At 50.0% G+C, this 20,587-nt stretch overlaps 2 protein-coding genes across 4 annotated transcripts in view; one reads left to right on the top strand and one right to left on the bottom strand.

The window, feature by feature from the left end:
* The window catches only part of LOC135906095 (insulin-like growth factor 1 receptor), a 228,010-nt gene that overhangs the window by 110,931 nt on the left and 96,492 nt on the right, over window positions 1-20,587 (bottom strand). The gene's annotated exons all lie outside the window — the stretch shown is intronic.
* On the top strand, window positions 1,286-4,931 carry LOC135906049 (uncharacterized). The gene is made up of 3 exons (XM_070531738.1): window positions 1,286-2,129; window positions 3,229-3,326; window positions 4,103-4,931. Exons 1-3 carry the CDS (start codon window positions 1,545-1,547, stop codon window positions 4,629-4,631), a joined length of 1,212 nt encoding a protein of 403 aa, XP_070387839.1. The 5' UTR covers window positions 1,286-1,544; the 3' UTR covers window positions 4,632-4,931.

Here is a 20,587-nt window from a genome sequence, read left to right as displayed (position 1 = left end):
AGCTTTACTAGCAGCGAACTTGTGATTTCGCCGTGGCGATGCTCCGAGGTGGCACATGACGTCACAACGCCCACCTCGCCGCGGATATTTCTCTCTCTCTCTCGCTCCCTAGTCACTACTGCGCATGCGCCACAATTAGCACAGAGCCACAGGTGCTCCGCCGCTGCCGTTTGGTATGACGTCGCAACGCGTTCCTCGTCGTTGCGCTCGCCTCCGCTCGCTTCGCCAGTTGCGTCACATGGCTGATAACATGTCGTAGGTTTGAAAAGGAGAGCTCGCGTGCGCCGCAACCACAGCTGAGGCGGCAGTATGGACGGCGACTATTTTGATAAGCAAGAGGAGGCCTGGAATCGACATCGGAACGAGATGAAGATGAAACGAATCGCCCGGGAAACAGACGAACAGCGCGCCGAACGACTGGCTAAACGCCGCAACATAGCTAGACAACCAGACTAACCTGGACTTGCAATCAAGATTAACCAAGGCTAACCATGCTATTCCAGAGCTTTCGCTAAGTATATCCTGGCATAGCCGAGCTAAACCACTGCCAATTTTTTTCGCTTTCACACGACACTCACATGGTGTCTACACAGCGTTCGTTGCAGAGCGGTATTTCATCTTGGCATTTTCCAAGCGCTCTGGCGGCTAACAAAGAACATATGACCGACATTCCACTGCGACAGAAGGCGCTGGTCGCCTTAGTCAAGGAACTGTCGCACGACGCAGAATTTTGCAAAGGCGCGCGTGTTTAATTTGAGACACGTTACTGCAACAGGTTACAGAGCAATTAAGTCGCCATTAAGGCGTCTAGTTGATCGGTCAATCGCTTAGCCCTAGAAAAGACTCGTTCCTCGACAGTCCACACATGTGCACGGGATATGTGCCGACCCTCTTTCCACCGTGTCGGCTGAACCGTATTCGCCACCCGTATACCGGCTTGGCCAAGCCACCGAGATAACACTGTCTCTTTCATGCCGAGATATTTCAAGAACGCTAGTGGGCAAAAAAAAAAAAGATGAAGAACGAAAGCAGACGCTATATCTAGGGAGAGGGTTAGAGGAAGCGATGGGGTTATACCAGGGGTAATAGGAACGGAGTTGAAATTCCAAATCATTTCCCACAGCTGCTAAAATGATCTGGAAACTGCCTCTACCGACACCTGCATACACAACACTACCTGTGCACAACGAGGTTGCTATTCAGGAAATTGTCGAATTCCTCCATATTTTCAAGTTCCCCACCTTGTCAGCTCTGACTGGTTGAAAGGGCAGCTATGATTGTATCGTAATCTGTATCTAATCTGCTCAGCATGCAGCGCGCTCTGTGTTCATGGCACGATACGCCCCCATGTGATAAGGGCGTTACCCGCCTGTTCACAACGTGTATAAAACCAGTGCTGAATAAACGCTGGGGCTCACTTTTGCCCAGCAAGTGACACACGACGTGTCGTCGTCTGCTCCACTCGATGCATGGTGTCAGAAGTGGTTAGCATGGCAATGCACTTCCTGCACGACGCGTGAAGACCAGCGATCCTGTGGCGGAAAATGGATTTCCTCAAAGCACCGGAGCCGCTCCTTACAACAGGCGACCTGCGCAAGAACTGGCAGCTCTTCAAACAAAGGTTTGAAATTTTCCTCACGGCGTCAGAGGTCGCAGAAAAGCCTCGGACTGAGTCCAAGAAGACAGCGTTGCTTTTGAGCGTCGCGGGCGCAGAGGCCATTGAAGTCTTTAACACCTTCACGTTTGCAGCAGGCGAGAAGAACGACGACTATGCCACAGTGGCGAAAAAATTTGATGAGTATTGCATTGCCATGCTGAGCTTTTTCGTGGCACGAAAGGGGCGCCAAGCAATCCTAGGACTTGAGGCGAGTGAACGCCTGGGACTGATTTCACGCGTGAACAGCGTGTCGCAAAACAGCTCTGAAGAAGTGGTTGCCAGCTTTCGTCACCTTTTCACTGGCACCGGCTGCGTCAAACGAGTATACCACATGGTGCTTCGCAAGGACGCCACGCCAGTGGTTCAGAGACCTCGTCGAGTGCCACTGGCTTTAGAGGAGCCACTTCGGGAGGAGTTGTCACGTATGGAACAAGCCGGAATAATTGCAAAAGTCACTGAGCCAACAGACTGGGTGAGTCCCCTTGTTATCGTACGAAAGAAAGACGGGAAGCTGCGAGTCTGCATGGACCCCAGGAAAATAAATGAGTGCCTCAAGCGCGAGCACTACGCGATGCCGAGGCGGGAAGACATAGAGGCCGAGCTGGCCGGCGCAAGAGTATTCACTCGCCTAGATGCAAACGCAGGGTTTCACCAAATTCCCTTAGATGACGAGACGTCTAGGATATGCACTTTTGCGACACCCTTCGGCCGCTATCGATTTTTGCGACTGCCTTTCGGAATATCATCAGCGTCCGAAGTATTTCAGCAAACCCTAAGTGAAATTTTTGACGCGTTTCCTGGCGTTAGAGTGTATGTCGATGACATACTCGTGTGGGGCAATTCCCAACAAGAGCACGACCAACGTCTAAGATCAGCGCTAGAAGCGGCAGAACGTGCGGGCCTTACGTTCAATCCAGCAAAGTGCGAGTTTGGCGTTCAACAAATTGAATTCCTGGGCGACGTGATAAACGAAGAAGGAATCCGTCCAAATGCATCCCATGTTGAGTGCATGTTGCAGATGGCACCCCCTAGTGATAAACTAGCAGTTCAACGCATGCTGGGTGTCGTGAACTATTTTGGAAAGTTTTTGCCAACACTAGCAGAAAGGACAACGCTTCTCAGAAGCTTGCTAAAAAAAGACACTGTTTTCGAATGGTCGGCAAATCACGAAAAAGAGTGGAGAGCGCTGTGCGACAGCCTTAGCAAGCAGCCCTTGCTATCAGTTTTTGACCCTGAAAAAGAAACCAGGTTATCATGCGATGCGTCACAAAACGGAATCGGTGCTGCCTTGCTGCAGTATCACAACGGTGCATGGAAACCGGTTGCGTACGCCTCCAGAGTGCTTACTGATACGCAGCAACGCTATTCACAAATTGAAAAGGAAGCAATGGCCATAGTTTTCGGCTGCGAGAAATTTCACCATTTCATGTATGGGCGGAAGGTTGTCGTTGAGACTGACCATCGTCCGTTGATCTCCATATCGCAGAAGGCGATCGGTGACATGCCGCCAAGACTGCAGCGATTTTTTTTGCGTCTGCTACGCTATGACATTTTAATGCATTATGTTCCAGGAAAACAGCTTCTACTGGCGGACATGCTGTCCAGGGCTTCCGTTAAGGGCGCAGCAGATAACGCAGACAACAACAACGACGACGTCGAAGTGCACGCAGTAAGTGTGGTTGATTCTCTTGTCAGCGAAACCACGTGGAAAGAACTGGCTTCCGAGACACGAAAGGACACGCAGCTCGCCGCTGTGCTAAAGCACCTGGAGAACGGGCAACCAATTGAAGGACCGTTTAAGCCTTTTGCCGCTGAGCTATCGGAAGTAAAAGGGGTTCTCTTGAAAGGCTGTAAGATTGTCATTCCGGCCAGTATGAGGCGCGATATGTTGGCAAGAATTCATCAAGGCCACATGGGAATTAACAAGTGCAAAGAAAGGGCACGGCGCCTGGTGTTCTGGCCAGGAATGAACACTGATATCGAAACGTTTGCACAGGCATGTTCTGTATGTAAAACGTACGCTTACAAGTTGCCGCAAGAGCCTTTGATTATGCGTCCGGTTCCAGACCAACCATGGTACCGCGTCGGCATGGACATTTTTAGCCACGCAGGTCGGTCCTACTTATGTGTTTATGATGCCCTATCGAATTTTCCCGAAGTCCAACAGCTCGTAGACACTTCAGCAAAAACTACTGTAGATGCAGCAAGTGCCATATTTTCCAGATATGGCATACCTGTAGAGGTATGCACTGATAACGGGCCTCAGTTTTCCAGTAGAGAATTTGCCATGTTCTCAAAAGTGTACGATTTCAAACACGTGACCTCAAGCCCGTATTTTCCCCGCTCCAACGGACTCGCCGAAAAGGGGGTACAAGTAGTCAAGAGAATCTTGAAGAAAACAACCGAAGCTAAACAAGACTTTTGGCTTGGTCTTCTCGCTTACAGGTCAACTCCACTGGAATGCGGCTGGTCACCAGCCGAAATATTACAGGGACGCTCGCTGCGAACAACTCTACCAGCCGTTCAGGTCGGACAAAGCCGGCGGGTTGACAAACGCCAGCAAAAAGACTACTCAAGAGGGCCACTCGCACCGCTCAACAACGGCGAAACGGTCAGAATAAAAGACAGCTCATCATGGAGAAGAAAGGCTCGGGTTCTTCAGTCGTCTGGTCAACCAAGGTCATACGTTGTCATGACTGAAGACGGGCAACTCTTGCGACGCAACCGCGAGCATCTGCTGCCAACCAGAGAATCTTTTCGCCTTAGCGGTCCTCCTCACGACGACGAAGGTGTTTTTCAAGAATACGCTGCCCCTGCCAGCACACAACACGACCCAGAGGCGGCGCAAAACCCAAACAGCACAGCGAGCATTGTGCCGACAGTTCCGCAACAAGCAGCTGCTCCAAGGACTACAAGACAACGCAGACCACCTCGGCGCTTAATGTATGACGCGAACTTTCAACAAGTGCCGTGACTGTATTCAGTGCTCTGATCTTTGCTGTAGTTTTGGATGTGCAGTGATTCTTTAACTTTCTTTTTGTTCTCCCGAGCTAAAAGCGCTCCTTGTCCTTAGTTTTTTTTTTTTTTCTCGTTACGAAGGGGGGGATGTATCGTAATCTGTATCTAATCTGCTCAGCATGCAGCGCGCTCTGTGTTCATGGCACGATACGCCCCCATGTGATAAAAATGGCACGATACGCACCCGCCTGTTCACAACGTGTATAAAACCAGTGCTGAATAAACGCTGGGGCTCACTTTTGCCCAGCAAGTGACACACGACGTGTCGTCGTCTGCTCCACTCGATGCAATGATTGGCTCCAAATGCCAACAATGGCGTAAATTTGATAGTGGTTTGACAGGAATTTGACAGGAAGTTTCCAAAACAAGGTAGCCACGGAAAATATGAGAACTGTTATCGCTGCCACATCTCCGTATAAAACGTAAAGGGTGATGTACCGTAATTTCTTGTTTTCTACATGCGACGTTTAGCGAGACGAAAATATTTACCGTGTGTGCGGGCGGGCGTCCAACAGTCCTTGGTGCAGCAGTTAGTGGAACTACATATAGCAGTGAAACAAGTTCATTTCATTATTCGGGATAAATGCAGCGCTCTGTTGGGGTGGACAGTGGGTGGAAAGTTAACAGTACGCGCCGTTGTGGTTTTGTCGTTGCGCTGCTAAGCCCGACGGTGCGGGATAAAATCCCGGCCGCGCGGTCGCATTTCTATGCGGGGCGAAATGCAAAAACGTCTGTTTACCATGCATTGTGCGTACGCTAGAGAACCCAGGGTGAGCAAAATTAATCCGGAATCTCTCATTACGGCGTGCCTCATAATCATATCGTGGTTTGGGCACGCAATACACTCCCCCCCCCCCCCACCAAAGGGGAAATAACAGTAATGTAGTCACCGTGAAAACCTGCGTCTCAATTCGATTCGCTTACTTCCTGCTTATCTGAAGCTCATCGTCCTGCACAGCGTCCATGACGTCACCTGCATGCGCCCTATCCAGGACTGGTTTCGGTACCCACGAGGCGATGCCTTGCTCAACGTTATGACACAGTCGCTGCGTTCCTGCGATCGCTGCTGCTGCTACGCGCGAGCGCAGCCAGCAGAAATGCGTAAGCATTTCTATGCCTGCCCAACGAGAAATTTGTCCGCCACGTAAAGACAACGAATGGATCATACCCCCACTTGATGAGGACATTCACGCTGGGCGCATCCCGGCAGCCGTTTTCCTTGACATCAAGGCAGCTTTTGAGTCTGCTTTTCACCACGGCATTCTCGCAGCTTTGGCTAGACTTGACCTCGGAGGAAAGCTATACAAGTGGATAGAAAACTATTTAACAGAGCGGAAAATATTTATGAATACTCCGAGCGGTCCTACACAGTCCTGCGCTGTGGAGAAGAAAGAGCGTGCCCCAGGGTGTTGTGCTCATCCCGCTCCTATTCAATCTCACCTTGATACACATAACGAGGAACCTGCCGCGAGGAGTACACATCACAATCTATGCCGATGATATCTGCATCTGGGGCACATCAAAATCGCGCTATATCACCCAACAACGGCTTCAAAAAGCATTACTGAACCTCTCCGTGTATTTGGCTCCCTGAGGTCTTCACCTGTCGCCAGAAGAAAGCACAGCCATGGCTTTCACAAGATAGAAAATGACCAAATATTCGCTCCTACTCGGTAGACGACCGCTGCCGTATGTACGGTCACAGCAATTCATTGGAATTGTGATAGACAGAAATCTATCAGGTTGAAAAACTACGTGCGAGGATTACTGCAGCATCGTAAGATTTCAAATTCATGGCGGGAACACGATAGGGCTGCAATGGCCGCTCAATGGTACTACTTGAAAAAAGCCTATATTGAAGGCACATTGCGCTATGCCTACCGGTGCTTCAGAGGTTATCACCAGCAAACAAGAGGACTCTAGAAGCTGCGCGGAACATCTGCCTGTAGATTTGCCTGGGCCTCCCGAAGGGCTTTTCAGCCTCGGGAAGAGTAGCGGAAGCAGGATGTCTACCGCTATAGATGTCATCCCTTCCCAAAAAACAATGCGTACCCATCTTCGGCATGTGCTCCAAGGGAAGAAGCACTTCATGTACCGTGTCCACGTAACCCACAGTAATTCTGGCTTTGGCCAAGCTGTGTAAATCCTGCACCTTCCTCCGATTATTCAGCCACAAAAATTACTGCCTCCGACCTTTACTCCCTGGAAACTACCGCCTCTAGATATAAACCAATTTGTACCCGGTCTAAATGGGAGAAAGAGTCGCATGTCACAGACCGCGCTAGTGCAGACCACTCTCCTCTACTTAGCCGAGAAATATACTCAGCACACTCACATATACACTGATGCCTCAACCACTCGGGAGACTTCCTCCTGTGGTCTTTATGTGCCCTCAACAACACTAATGCTTTCTTATCAGCTGCAGTGGAGGACAACCTCAACGACAGCAGAGCTTCACGGCATCAAAGACGCTGTCCTTTATATACTGCACCGAGCGCCGGGTCAATGGGCGATTTTCACTGACTCTAAGGGAGTACTACAAACATTGTGCAGTCTGTGAAAAAAACAAAAACAAAAAAAAACAATAATCAGCCTGTTTCTTTCGACATTGCGCACTTAGATCACTTTGCCATTGCATCAGGCCACTGTATCACATTTCAGTGGATACCGGCTCATTGTGGCATTGTGGCCAACGAAAAAGCAGATGAAACGGCACGCAAAGGTCTTCAACACCAAAACTATAAGCGGATTTATTTCACTAGATCTGATGCCTCCCAACAGATAAATCATTTGCTTCCGAAGAAAAATATCGGCTCTGGAGCTTGCCGACCCAATATTACCCTTTACTCAATCGACCGAAACCTCAGATCCAGACTCCCAACCAGCATCCCTCGCCATTTGGAAACTATATCATCGTCTTCGCCTGAACACCGCCTATGGAAACTGCTTACGGTACCGCTTCGGTCAAGTGACAAGTCCACACTGTAACAACTGCGGCTCAATTGAAACCGTGAAGCATATCCTGTTTGAGCGTCAAGCGTATGCCGACGAGCGTGCGTTCTATGAACAAGTAAAACTCTTGCTTGGGCTAGTTGGTTCATGCTTGAAGTAGTAAAGGCAAGGCGCAGAAGACCAGGACTCAAGAAGAAGAACACAAACGACAGGACCGGCGCCTATCGTTGTGTTCGTTGAACGTTGCATGCATTCGCTTACACAGAGACCTTTGTCGTTTGACTGTGTCTGAGGTCCTTCAACCTGCCTCACGCAACCGCGGCGTGCGATGAACTTTTTATTTACATACTTAGAAAACATTGGTGAACTCGAGAAACGTTATTTCTACTCCGTCAGCCTCATGCATCTGTCACGCGGCGAATTTGTCACCTCATTGTAGGACGGTGCATGCACTGAAGGATTCTACCATTGCACGCCGTTGCCCATGAGTCAGAAAACTCAGCGCTCAACTTTTTGTTAACTTGTTTCTTTCTTTCGCGCCTCTCTCCTTCTTTCTGCTTCTCCCCAATGCCCTTCCCCACGCAGAGTAGCACGGTAGCGATGTCTATACGCTGGCTAAAATCTCTGCCTTTCATTCAAGGCACATATATATATATATATATATATATATATATATATATATATATATATATATATATATATATATATATATATATATATATATATATATATATATATATATATATATATATATATATCCGTGCAACGCTGCCGACCTCACCTGGCCGACAGTCGCAAGGAGGTGGGAGAAGGCAAAGGCACGTAATCGGATAGAGAAAGACGAACACAATGCCGCAAGGCGTGCGTGTACCGTTAAGACTCAATCACACCGGCGACTTGAATACGTCGCGCGACTATTTGCGACTGGCGATCAAAAAGCGACTGAATGCGACCAATGCTCACACCGGCAAGCCCGGCTGAGCGCGACCTGCGAGTCGCATTCCCGCTGGAGATTATCGTTCTTAGCTATAACTCTACAGGGATCTACGCCGTTTACGCGCACTTCCCTAGTTTCCCGTTCAAGCAACAGCCATGGATTTTGATTCGAGCAGAGAGGAAGACGTGTACACTGTGCTGACCTGCTCTGCCGTGGTGTCAGCTGTGGCAGCGCGGAACCTTCCGAAGAAAAAGCGGTGGCCGGCCACGCTATAGCCGCCTTCTGTCCGAACTCCGCGCGCATGGCGAGGAGTATTACCGAGAGCAAGTTCTAATTTCTAGTTCGCCTTGCGTGCCAATTGGTGCGTACTTCTTGTGCATTCTTTTGCTGCTGTTTATCTTCCTGCTAATAATGCTACCACGCGCGTTCGGTACGTTGCTGGAACTGCTGCGCCCCAGCATCGCGAGGTAAGACGCCAATTGCATTCCTGTAATATGTCATGATGGCGTGGACTTTGTATTTGATGCGACGCAGCGAATAAAAACACACACTAGCGTTGGTGCGCCGCTGATTGGCGTAGCAGTTTTGCGACCACGGTCGCGCGACCGAAAGATCGAGCGACTGACCCAGGTCGGTCGCTTTTTCGAGAAAAGCGACCATTTACGACCAACTTGGTCGCGCGACCGCTTTCAGTCGCCCTGCGCGAATGAGCCTTTGGAATCGCAGACAAAGAGCCGGCGCATGCGACGAAAGCGGCGCTGCTGCTCTTGAATGGCGAGGAAGCGAGCGAAATGCACGGGGGGAGGGGGGGGGGGGGGGTGCGTACGAGAAACGCGTCGGCGTGCGCCGCCGGGCCAACGTTGGCCGGGCGCGCGTGGCGGGCACGGGAACGTTACCCTCCCGTGCTCACTCGGCTGCGTGCGCGCGTACTATACCCGCTTCTTAATGAGTGTGCGAAAAAAGAGAAAGAGGCAGCGACGGTGAATTGCCGCGGCGTGCTTGCGTAAGCCGAGACGGAAACGGTTGAACAAGGATGGGGGTGGACGAGTGGGTGCTAGGCGAGTGCCACTCGATCGTTCCGTCCTGTTTCTTTCCCCCTCCTCCGTTTGTGCGCGGACAGCCAATGGTGCCACGTTTACACAGATGGTCGCGAACGCAAACGCAAGGCCTATCTTTAGCGTCTTGTAACTGCTCCGCCGTAAGGGTGACGCGACTGCTGAGAAAGCTGGATCCGCTTTTAGAGATGCGCTATATCAGATCAGTCTCAACTTGGAACACAAGACACTGGCGAGTGGTAGAAAGTATAATTGGGCAGAACGCAATGAGCATTCGCCATGACAATATTCGCCCACTATCACGAGGCAAGTGTGCCCGAGATTTCGAAATGTCGAAGGGCCCATCGTCTACCTCTGGACACGCATGGCCCTTCCTGAAACCGCGAACTCGATCTCGACGCCCGACAGCCAGACGAGCGAAGCCGCCCAGAAGCCTGCATGCCCGTGTCGTTTGAAACGCATCCTCATTTTCATCGCATCTCTATAGGGGCACATGCTGGCGAGGCTGGGATGATAAACGAAGGCGTCGCAGCGCCCTATGCCCGGTGCGAGATAACAGTAAGCTTCGTTATTATTACCCACGAGCGAAAGGAATAATCACGAATGGCTACCATCTGCTCTTACGAACAGTTTCAGCGTACGAGCCAATCAATTATCGCAGTCTGTTAATATAGTAGCATACAGTATTAATATATATCGAAGGCGACCTGTCAATGGAAAACAGCACTTACGAACGAAAAGTTCTGCAAATTCATTTTTTTCAATTTCTTTCTTTGTTTTCACTTCTCGATGGAAAAAGACTGGAAAATCAATACGCTTCTCATGCTCTCGCATCCCTAATTTTTTGAGAATATATATATATATATATATATATATATATATATATATATATATATATATATATATATATATATATATATATATATATAATGACGCACGCAGCTGACGAGCGGTCGGGTATATCAGCAGCCAGGGGCACGGTGAATGGCCGCACAGTCGCGGTCGGGCATCGATGGTGGTAGCCGCCCGAGGTCGTTGCCCGTGGCGGCGAACGAGCAAAGAAACGCGAACTATAATCGAACGCGAAAAGAAGCGGAGGGTATCCACGCGCAGTATAAGTACGACGTGGCCGAATGCACGCGCAGAGCACTTCTGCGTCCCTCGGAGCGGCTATGTAAGGAGACGAGCTCCACATTCCAGGCGAACAGGAAAAGAGGCGCGCGCGCGCGCGCGCATTCCAGCGGCGATTTCGGCATACCGACCCGCCGTGCGTGCGCAGCTGCAGCGGCCCGCACGCATCAAACGCTTCTCACGATTAGCACTTAGCACACTTCTCAAACTATACCGGCGAACTGATCTCCGTGGCGCGCCGTAGGGAAAGCTAGGAACGCGGATGCTTATGCGCGTGACAGCCTTCCTGAAAATCGTCCCAAAGCCACATTCGTCTTAGCTTAAATAGGGCAACAGAAAGCACCTAACCTTCTACGGTACTTGTATTGAAGTAAGATCCGAAATACACTACTCCGTATTACGCACATTCTTTTTTTTTTTTGTCGCTTTATTCTTCCTCGTTTTGGCTCATGCAAAACGATCGGAAGTAGCAAGCAAAGCCGACAGGAAACCAAAAGGCGCTGTCAAACTCGGCCGTACTACCACCACAGTAACACGCGTGTAGAAGTTCTTCCGCGGTAGTTATCCCTGTATTGGCCGCAGCAGGTTATGCGTGAGTATAGAACGCCGTTCTGCAGACCAGTAGCAGCTATCGCGAAACATTTCACACACGTGGCTAAATGTACTCACACCAGACGACACGAACTATTGCCGTTCACAGGGCTCTCCCACAAAGCTTACATATTGGGGGAGAAAACCACTAAGCTTTAACGAGGGAATACTGAAGCCTGGTTATCACTGCTAACAGCTTCAACGCTGTCTTTCAACGCACTGGAGCACGGATGGAGCGCTCTCAAATGACCATGTCGAATGTGTCATTGAAAAGTTTCGCGCGAACGCATGTAAGTTACTGAACAGCAAGAGTCAGCAAGAGAAAGAAGTTAAGGCGTTTCACGCAAGAGTCACTTCCCTGGTTAGACGTCGACTTAAATCTCGCTAGACGATTTATTTACCCACTGAATATTTTTTACCTTATTCACCTGAATAAACAAACATATAGGAGAATCTGGCTTCGAACTACGCATTGACGGACGGACGGACGGACGGACGGACGGACGGACGGACGGACGGACGGACGGACGGACGGACGGACGGACGGACGGATGGATGGATGGATGGATGGATGGATGGATGGATGGATGGATGGATGGCGTGCTATGAGCGTTAGAGCATTGCACGGTACCGGGCTCGGGCTTGAAGCCACATGCACGGGCCGGACTCGTACACGCTGATTAAAGGGCCTATAAGTCGTGCCTTCGAGCACAGGCGAACATTATGTATTGCATGGTCCCAGGCATTCTGTGCCGAGCTGAAGTGACACGAGCAGAAAGCTGGCTCTTCGTATACCTTAGCAAAGGAATTTGAAAACAGGTGACGCTGTAATTTCTTTTTTCCCTCAAAAACAAACATTGCTTCAACGTAAGGAAAAATAAATTAGACAAAGAACCGCTCTTCAAACTATTTCCCTGTTGTCGCTATTGCAATTGCGCTATCACAACTCTCCTATTATATTATTTCAGCGCTAACGCAAGGGGTGTGGCTTTTATTTCAAGCTGTATGCTGGTGAATTCGCCTGTTTGAATGTATAGGCATATGCGATCGCATGCTAAATGTCCTCATAGGACCGAATCGTACGATCAAGGTAAAGGCATACGCAACAGAGGAAGCAATGCATGCTTAGCAATGAATACCCGGGCCCAGGCCGAGCTTAGTAACACGGGCCCGAGGTGGACCCAGTCTGGGAACCACGGGCCCGGGCTGAGCTCGGTCACATACACCCGGGCCGGGGTTGGGCCCGTGCAGTGCTCTAACGAGCGTCCCCTTTGAAACAGGGCGGTCGGTTGTGCCACCAAGCGCTTCTTATTTTGCCTAATGTCCAACGTATATTTCTTTTTTCTTTTTTAACAAGGGACCACGTTTCATGTACCTGAAAATGTGGTGCCGTCTGCAGGTAGCTGCAGGACGTGGCGGTAGGGTTTCCAACAGCCCATGAATTTAGCGAGAAATCCCTATATTCTGACTCGAGCGCGTTGAGACGTATATATGTTTGCGGAGGACTGCGCCAAATCTCCCTCAAGTGGGGGCGCCACGTGCTTGCTGCGGCAAATACTCCTCAACTTTGCCACTGACTATTCTTAGTGAAAGAGTAGAGAAAGAGAGAGAGTTATCGCTAAGGGCTTGCTGGCAGATGTCAGAATGAAATGCTTGTGCCAACAGGTTATGCGGAGCTTGAAGTCAAGTTGAACTGCTGGAGATGAAGTTAAGCAAGATGAACTATGACAAAGTGCATTCCTCTCCCCGTCACCACCCCACCCCAACTTCCCGACTGCAAGGTTTGGAACCCTTGTGACGTCACAAAAGGAGGTGGCGCTGCAGTCTATACAGGATGAACGCGTCCTTGTAAAGTAGCGTGTGCTGTCAGGATTGGGGGCTCAATCCCATCGTCCGTGGTCCTTTGCCAAGATTGGAGTACGGCATGAATTCGAAGGTAGCTGGCCCATGCCGTCGTCCAACTTATTTACGCTGAGATCGTTGATGAAGTGAAGAACTGCTTCTCATCGAGAACGAGGAAAAAGGGTTTATTTACAGAAATTAACTCAGTCTAACATGACTGCTTGAGAAAAAGAGTAACAGTCCAACATGACTGCATGAGAGAAGTGACTCAGTCTAACATGACTGCTCAAGAGAAGTGTGTGTTCAGCATTCGCACAACCACAGTTTTTATACACTCGATCCGCCGTTCCTACGACGCGGCGACTGTTCGTTTACACATCACCAACTCGCAGCTGCTCTGAAGATCAGTTTACGTACACAAATGCAACCGCGCTCTGTACACAGAGGCAACCGCGCGGGGTGCCGTTCCGGGAAACTATCGTTGCCGATCGAGCGTCGCTCATTGTTCCGTGCCACTCCGAACCGTGAGAAGCACAAAAATACGTCGTCCCCACGGCGGCTTGTCCAGGCGTGTCAAATCAGCTCCGCGTTGGGGAACTCTGGAATCATTGTCCACGCACCGAACTCGTCCCGTCACAATGTCGAAGGGGCTGGAGGAAGGCGGCGGATTCCAGCGCAAAGGCCGCTTCTCTGAACGCCTCCCAGCTGCAGCGACGGAGATGGAGAGGTGCGCGTCTTGCACCCCTTGTCGTAATCGGGTGGCAAGGTGGCAATCTTGTTGCGCAACTCGCCATTCTTGACAGCGCCTCCATGGCCCGAAAAGTCTCGACTGTCTAGCGCTGACAACCGCTAGGCAGGAAGAGAACGGCTGTTGGTCAGGGGGGGGGGGGGGATTGATGTCTTGGCTCGCAGCGACCACTTGTGCATTGATGTCACCGCCCCAAAACATTCAACAAGGACAGGCAACTGCAAAATGAACCCCACAACACGGCTCTGCGCCGAGATGACGTGCATTGGCTCTCACTTTAGACTCGCTAGGCTTCAAAAAAAAAAAAACAACAACATAAGTGCAGAAGCAAACAAAAAATGCTGCATTTCGCTATGCCAATTTCTGAAGCAAATTCCTGCTGACACATTCAGCAATTAATGGAGGGAATCCTGCTAAATGAGAGGGGATCTTCGCTTAATAAAAGTTAACACTAGTAACCCTAAAATTTAGGCGGGACCCTCAAACGCAGAATTCAAATTAGCCTGCTCAAACCATCCGCATTGCTATGCAACTTTCCCTTCTTATATCTAACGGAGAAGTTGTACTCTTGGAGAGTGAGGCTCCATCGGAGCAAGCGGCCGTTTTTGTGTGACATTTGATTGAGCCACGTCAGAGGACAGTGGTCGGTCTCGAAGATGAACTTCGCTCCGTACAAGTAACACGACAACTTCTGGGCGGCCCAAACCAAACAAGCGCATTCCTTCTCTGAAGCGCTGTAGGCTTCCTCTCTTACATTTAGTTTACGGCTGGCGTAGAGGATAGGATGCTCCTCGTTATCGTCGCCGACCTGACTAAGTACCACGCCCATACCTCTGTCGCTTGCGTCGCATTGAACTATGAATTCCTTTGTGTAGTCTGGCGCGCGAAGCACAGGGCAAGAAACCAATAGCGTTTTCAAACTTTGGAAAGCGTTCTCTTTGTCCTTATCCCAGTGTACGTTACTCGGTGCTCCCTTTCGGAGGGCGTCTGTTAATGGACTTGCCAATTGCGAGTAATTCGGAATGTACCGTTGATAGTACCCCACAAGTCCCAAAAATGAACGAACGTCCGTTTTCGTGCGCGGCTGAGAAAAATCTCCAATCGTCGCTATTTTCAGCTCAGCCGGCCGTCTCATGCCCTGACCAACAACATGGCCCAGATAAGTAACCTGCGAACAACCAAACCTACACTTTTCCGCTTTCATCGTTAAGCCGGCTTCCCTCAACCGTGAGAACACCTGTTTGAGGTGCGATACGTGTTGTTCCCAGCTGTCCGAAAAAATGGCTACATCATCAAGATAAGGTAAGGCGAACTCCTGCAAGTTTTTTAGGACAATATCCATTAACTTAGAGAAGCTAAACGGCGCGTTCTTCAGCCCGAAGCTGAGTGCGAGAGGGCGAAAAGTGCCTACAGGCGAGATGAATGCGGCATAGCGGCTGGCACTTTCTGAAAGGGGAACTTGCCAGTACCCCCGCACGAGATCTATAGTTGAAATGTATTTAGCAGCGCTAACTCTTTCAATTCGTTCCTCAATGTTGGGTATCGGGTACAGCTGATCCCTAGTGATCGCATTTAACTTCCTGTAGTCAACACACGGACGAGGGTCCTTGTTAGGGGTTTCTACGAGTATTAGCGGTGACGTGTAGTCACTCTCAGCGGGCTCAATAACTCCCAACTCTAGCATGCGCTGTATCTCTGCCTCCATAATCTCTCTCTTTCTTGGAGACACCCTGTAAGGTTTTGATCTTACTGGTTCGGCAGAGGTCAGCTCAATTTCATGCGTTATCAGTTCGGTTCTACCCGGCCGATCGCTGAATCTGTCGAGATATTCCCCTAACACCCCTTTTAGCTCATCTAGCTGCTCGGGTCTTAGAGCATGAGAGCTTACCGAGTGTTCTACTACTTCTTCTAGGCCGATTTCAGAGTTGGAGGTTGCCCTATACTCCTTAAACTTGGTACCAATGCCATCCGGCTCTTTGACAGTATAGTTAACGACTCCGCTCCGCTCTACATACGGCTTCATCAAATTACAGTGATATATCCTCACTTCCTTCCTGCGACCGGGCATTCTCAAAGCATAGTTAGTTTCTGAAAGTTTGTGCAACACTTTAACGGGCCCGTCCCAGTGAACTTCAAGCTTGTTCTTTCTTGAAGGTTTGAGGATCATTACCTGGTCTCCGGCGTTAAACGTACGAAGCCTCGCATTCCTGTCGTAATAGAATTTGGCGTTCTTTTGAGCTAGTGCCATGTTCTTTCCGACTAGTTCTTGGGTTGCGCTTAGCCGTTCCAGTAAATTTAGCACGTATTCAACCACGGTTGGACTCTCCCCTCTTTCCTCCCACATCTCTCTTAACATTCTCAGTGGAGAACGGAGTGTCCTCCCATACACTAGTTCTGCTGGTGAGAACCCTGTCGCTTCATGTGGAACCGTTCGCAAAGCAAACAAAGTTGCCGGCAGACAGTTCTCCCAGTCCTCCTTGTGCTCGTAACAGAGCGCACGCAAAACTCGCTTAAGCACCGAATGCCACCTCTCTACACTGTTTGACTGAGGGTGATAGACAGAACTGTGTATTAACTTTACCCCGCACTTTTGCAAGAATGTGGAAGTCAGTGCGCTCGTGAATACTGACCCTTGATCTGCCTGAATTTCGGCTGGAAACCCAACTCGTGCAAACACTGTCAAAAGCGCGTCTACTACTTCGGTGGAGCTGAGCTCTTTCAAAGGGATTGCTTCTGGAAACTTGGTAGCCGGACACAGCATGGTAAACAAGTACCTGTAGCCTGATTTTGTTTTTGGAAGAGGCCCCACCGTGTCTATTACAAGTCGTCTGAAAGGCTCTGTTATTAAGGGCACTACCTTCAGTGGAGCTTTCCAAGTCTCTCCTGGTTTACCAGAACGCTGGCAGGCGTCGCATGATCTTACAAAGTTTTCTACATCTTTGAAACAGCCAGGCCAGTAGTATTCCATAACCAATCTTTCCTTTGATTTGTTTATGCCTAGGTGGCCGGACCACCCATTTCCATGACAAAGACTCAAAAGGTCCTCCCTATACTTAGTAGGTATGACTAACTGATCTAAAATCCTACCCTTTCGATCTCTGTAATGCCGATACAACAATCCTCCTCTCTCATGTATCGTTACGTTGCGCCTAGCAATGCCTTCTTTAGCTGTGTCACGTAATCTAGCTAAGCTCTCATCATTCTTTTGCTCAGCTGCCAGTGACTCTCAATCCACGCGTAAGAGTTGATCAAAGTTCTTTGAGGCCGGTGATAATAACGACCCTGTCTCGCTTGGGAGCGCGTCTGCTTGCTCTTCCTGCAGGCTAGAACTCTGACACTCTAGTGCTACGCTCTCATTGAGCTGGTCAGCTGGCAGGCTCTCCTCAACTGTTCTTTTGTCCCTCGGGCCTAGCTCGGATTCGGGTATTGAAGTTATCCCCTTTTCTGCTTCCGCTGGAGGAGCTTGAGCATTTTCAGCCGAAAGCGCCGCGATCTTACGAGCTTGGCCTCGGGTCAATGCCTGTACTATGCCCTCTCCCAGTTTGAGCCCTCTGTCACGCAGTAACTGATTCGAACGATTCGAAAAGATGTAGGGATACTGCAGTGACAAAAATTTGGAAACTGCAGCCTCAGTCTCTAGCTCCCCGAATGGTCCACTGATTTTGACTTTGGCCATGGGCAGACACACGCTGTGTTCTTCTACAACCTGTTTTATCCATGCTACTTCTCCGGTGAAGTCATCTACCATCACGTAAGACGGATGGACAATGTCCAGCGTGGCGGCACTGTCTCTTAGCACTCGGCATGGTTTTCCATTAACTTGCAGGTCGTGGAGATATGGACTTAAAAGTTCCATATTCTCATCTTTTTCCTCCACGTAGGAAAAAACTACGCTAGACTTCTCGCAGTTTACAGCTATATGTCCCAGTTTGTGGCATTTGTAACAGCGAATTGGTCTAAAAGATCCGAACTTTCTTTTCTGTTCTTGTGCGGTTTCTCCGTTAAGTTTCTCCTCGCTCTTTTCTGCGGGCTTTTCCGCCATGTCTACAGGCTTCGCTCGTCTAGTTTGCGCACCCTTTTTGAACGGAAATGGTTTCCGCGGTCCATTTCGACCGTCCCAGTTTCCCTCCTCGGCGTTCAACTTTCTACGGGTTGCGTACTCTTCGGCTAATTCAGCCGCCCTTTCCACAGTGTTTACATTACCTCTGTCTTGCACCCACAGTTTCACAGCTTGGGGGATGGTTTTGTAAAACTGCTCTAGACACATGCATTCAATGATCATGTCTCTGCTGTCGTACGCTTCCGCGCTTTTAAGCCACTCGACTAGGTTGGCCTTTAAGCTATATGCAAACTCCGGATAGCCCTCGCTATCTTTCTTGCCTGTGCTCCTAAACCTTTGCCGAAAAGCTTCGGCTGAAAGGCGGTATTTCTTCAGGAGACTAGCCTTAACTTTTGCATAATCATATGCATCCTGCACACTCAGTCTGGCGATTACTTCCGCCGCCTCACACGGCAACATAGACAGCAACCGCTGTGGCCATGTACTCGGGCCGAAGTTCATCTTCTCGCAAGTCCTTTCAAAATTGCTTAGGAACAAGCCTATGTCGGTCCCGACCTCAAATGGCTTTAATAGCCTGTCCATGCGGTACGATTCTGCCTCACTTGATCGTCCCAGAGCGCCTTCACTTCCTTGAGACATCTCCAAACGTTTGCTTTCAAGTTCCAGTTGCATTTTTCTTAACTCGCGATCTTTATCGCGTTCCTCTCTCTCTTGTTCTTTTCTCTCTCGTTCTTCTCTCTTTTTCAGAAGTTCAAATCCCATTTCAATTTCTTCCTCACTGGCCTTTTCGGAAATTAGCTCCAATAATTCCGATTTGAGCATTTCCTTGCGTACATCTAGGCCCAGTTCCTCGCCAACAATCAACAACTCGTCTCTCAGCAGTGTCCTTAACTCCATGACTGCTGCTTTACTGCCTTGATTCTGCTCTCTAAATCTAGCTAGGAAAACACAACCTAGCTAACACACAACAATCTAGCTTCCCTACTGTTCTAAACAGAACAACCACAAAATGAAGCCTAGAGAGTCAAAGCAAAAACCAAGCACTCACCGCAGATACAGCACCATGTCGCAAAGTCCATCTCACCGCTGTCAGCCAGTTGTCAGGATTGGGGGCTCAATCCCATCGTCCGTGGTCCTTTGCCAAGATTGGAGTACGGCATGAATTCGAAGGTAGCTGGCCCATGCCGTCGTCCAACTTATTTACGCTGAGATCGTTGATGAAGTGAAGAACTGCTTCTCATCGAGAACGAGGAAAAAGGGTTTATTTACAGAAATTAACTCAGTCTAACATGACTGCTTGAGAAAAAGAGTAACAGTCCAACATGACTGCATGAGAGAAGTGACTCAGTCTAACATGACTGCTCAAGAGAAGTGTGTGTTCAGCATTCGCACAACCACAGTTTTTATACACTCGATCCGCCGTTCCTACGACGCGGCGACTGTTCGTTTACACATCACCAACTCGCAGCTGCTCTGAAGATCAGTTTACGTACACAAATGCAACCGCGCTCTGTACACAGAGGCAACCGCGCGGGGTGCCGTTCCGGGAAACTATCGTTGCCGATCGAGCGTCGCTCATTGTTCCGTGCCACTCCGAACCGTGAGAAGCACAAAAATACGTCGTCCCCACGGCGGCTTGTCCAGGCGTGTCAAATCAGCTCCGCGTTGGGGAACTCTGGAATCATTGTCCACGCACCGAACTCGTCCCGTCACAATGTCGAAGGGGCTGGAGGAAGGCGGCGGATTCCAGCGCAAAGGCCGCTTCTCTGAACGCCTCCCAGCTGCAGCGACGGAGATGGAGAGGTGCGCGTCTTGCACCCCTTGTCGTAATCGGGTGGCAAGGTGGCAATCTTGTTGCGCAACTCGCCATTCTTGACAGTGCGCATGGGTTGGTTGGCGTAATTAGCGCCCAATAGCAAAAAAAAAAGAAAATTTTCGACGGCACAGCGCTGTGTTTGTCTTGGTAATTATTGTCCCTTCTTTCACCCTGTTAGTCCTCGATTAATGCGAAACTGCACAACCAAGCAGCCAAGCCTGTAAGATCAGACGGTGATTAATCAATCCGCTGCATGCGCGTGATTTACGTTCCTTCGCAAAGACGAGTCTGACCTTCACCATCGAGATACTGCGGTTTAGTTTTATTTTTTTTTAGAGACGCCGCTTCACACCTCAACTTCCAAGACGTAAACTCGCTCCAGCGATCTCGGAGGCAACGCGCAAAAGAAACATGGACGGCCGTCTGGAATCGACCGACGCCGCCACGCACGAAGGGCAAGAAGGGCCCGGCGAAGGAAAGAGAATAAAAAAAGAAAGAAAGGAACACGAAGAGAGAGAGAAAAAAAAGAAAGATCCTGCGCGGTCGCATTCCTGGCGCACGCGCACGCACGCACGCCGCCGCCACGCCGGCCTTGTTTGACTGGACGCCGGCCGCACCGCCGAGGGCACGCCGCCGCCACGCCACGCTTTGCTCGCGCCACGCTTGTGCGCCGGCCGGCCCCGTTCCTCCTTCGTCATCGGCGAAACACGCGTCCCAGGGGCCGGAGCAGCCGCCACCAACGGCCTCCTCCTCCCTCTCTGCCCTCCCGCCGATCCTTGG

Source organism: Dermacentor albipictus, chromosome 1 (assembly GCF_038994185.2).
Source record: "Dermacentor albipictus isolate Rhodes 1998 colony chromosome 1, USDA_Dalb.pri_finalv2, whole genome shotgun sequence".
Taxonomy (NCBI): Eukaryota; Metazoa; Arthropoda; class Arachnida; order Ixodida; family Ixodidae; genus Dermacentor; species Dermacentor albipictus.
The sequence above is the reverse complement of the archived record's forward strand: the minus strand, read 5'-3'. Positions and strand labels throughout refer to the sequence as shown.

Bases quoted from the DNA above. Each gene is read 5' to 3' on its own strand.
- LOC135906049 (XM_070531738.1), top strand. From the start codon at position 1,545: ATGGATTTCCTCAAAGCACCGGAGCCGCTCCTTACAACAGGCGACCTG. The intron at 2,130-3,228 runs GTGAGTCCCCTT...ATTATGTTCCAG, and splicing joins TCACTGAGCCAACAGACTGG to GAAAACAGCTTCTACTGGCG. The intron at 3,327-4,102 runs GTAAGTGTGGTT...TCTCGCTTACAG, and splicing joins ACGACGTCGAAGTGCACGCA to GTCAACTCCACTGGAATGCG.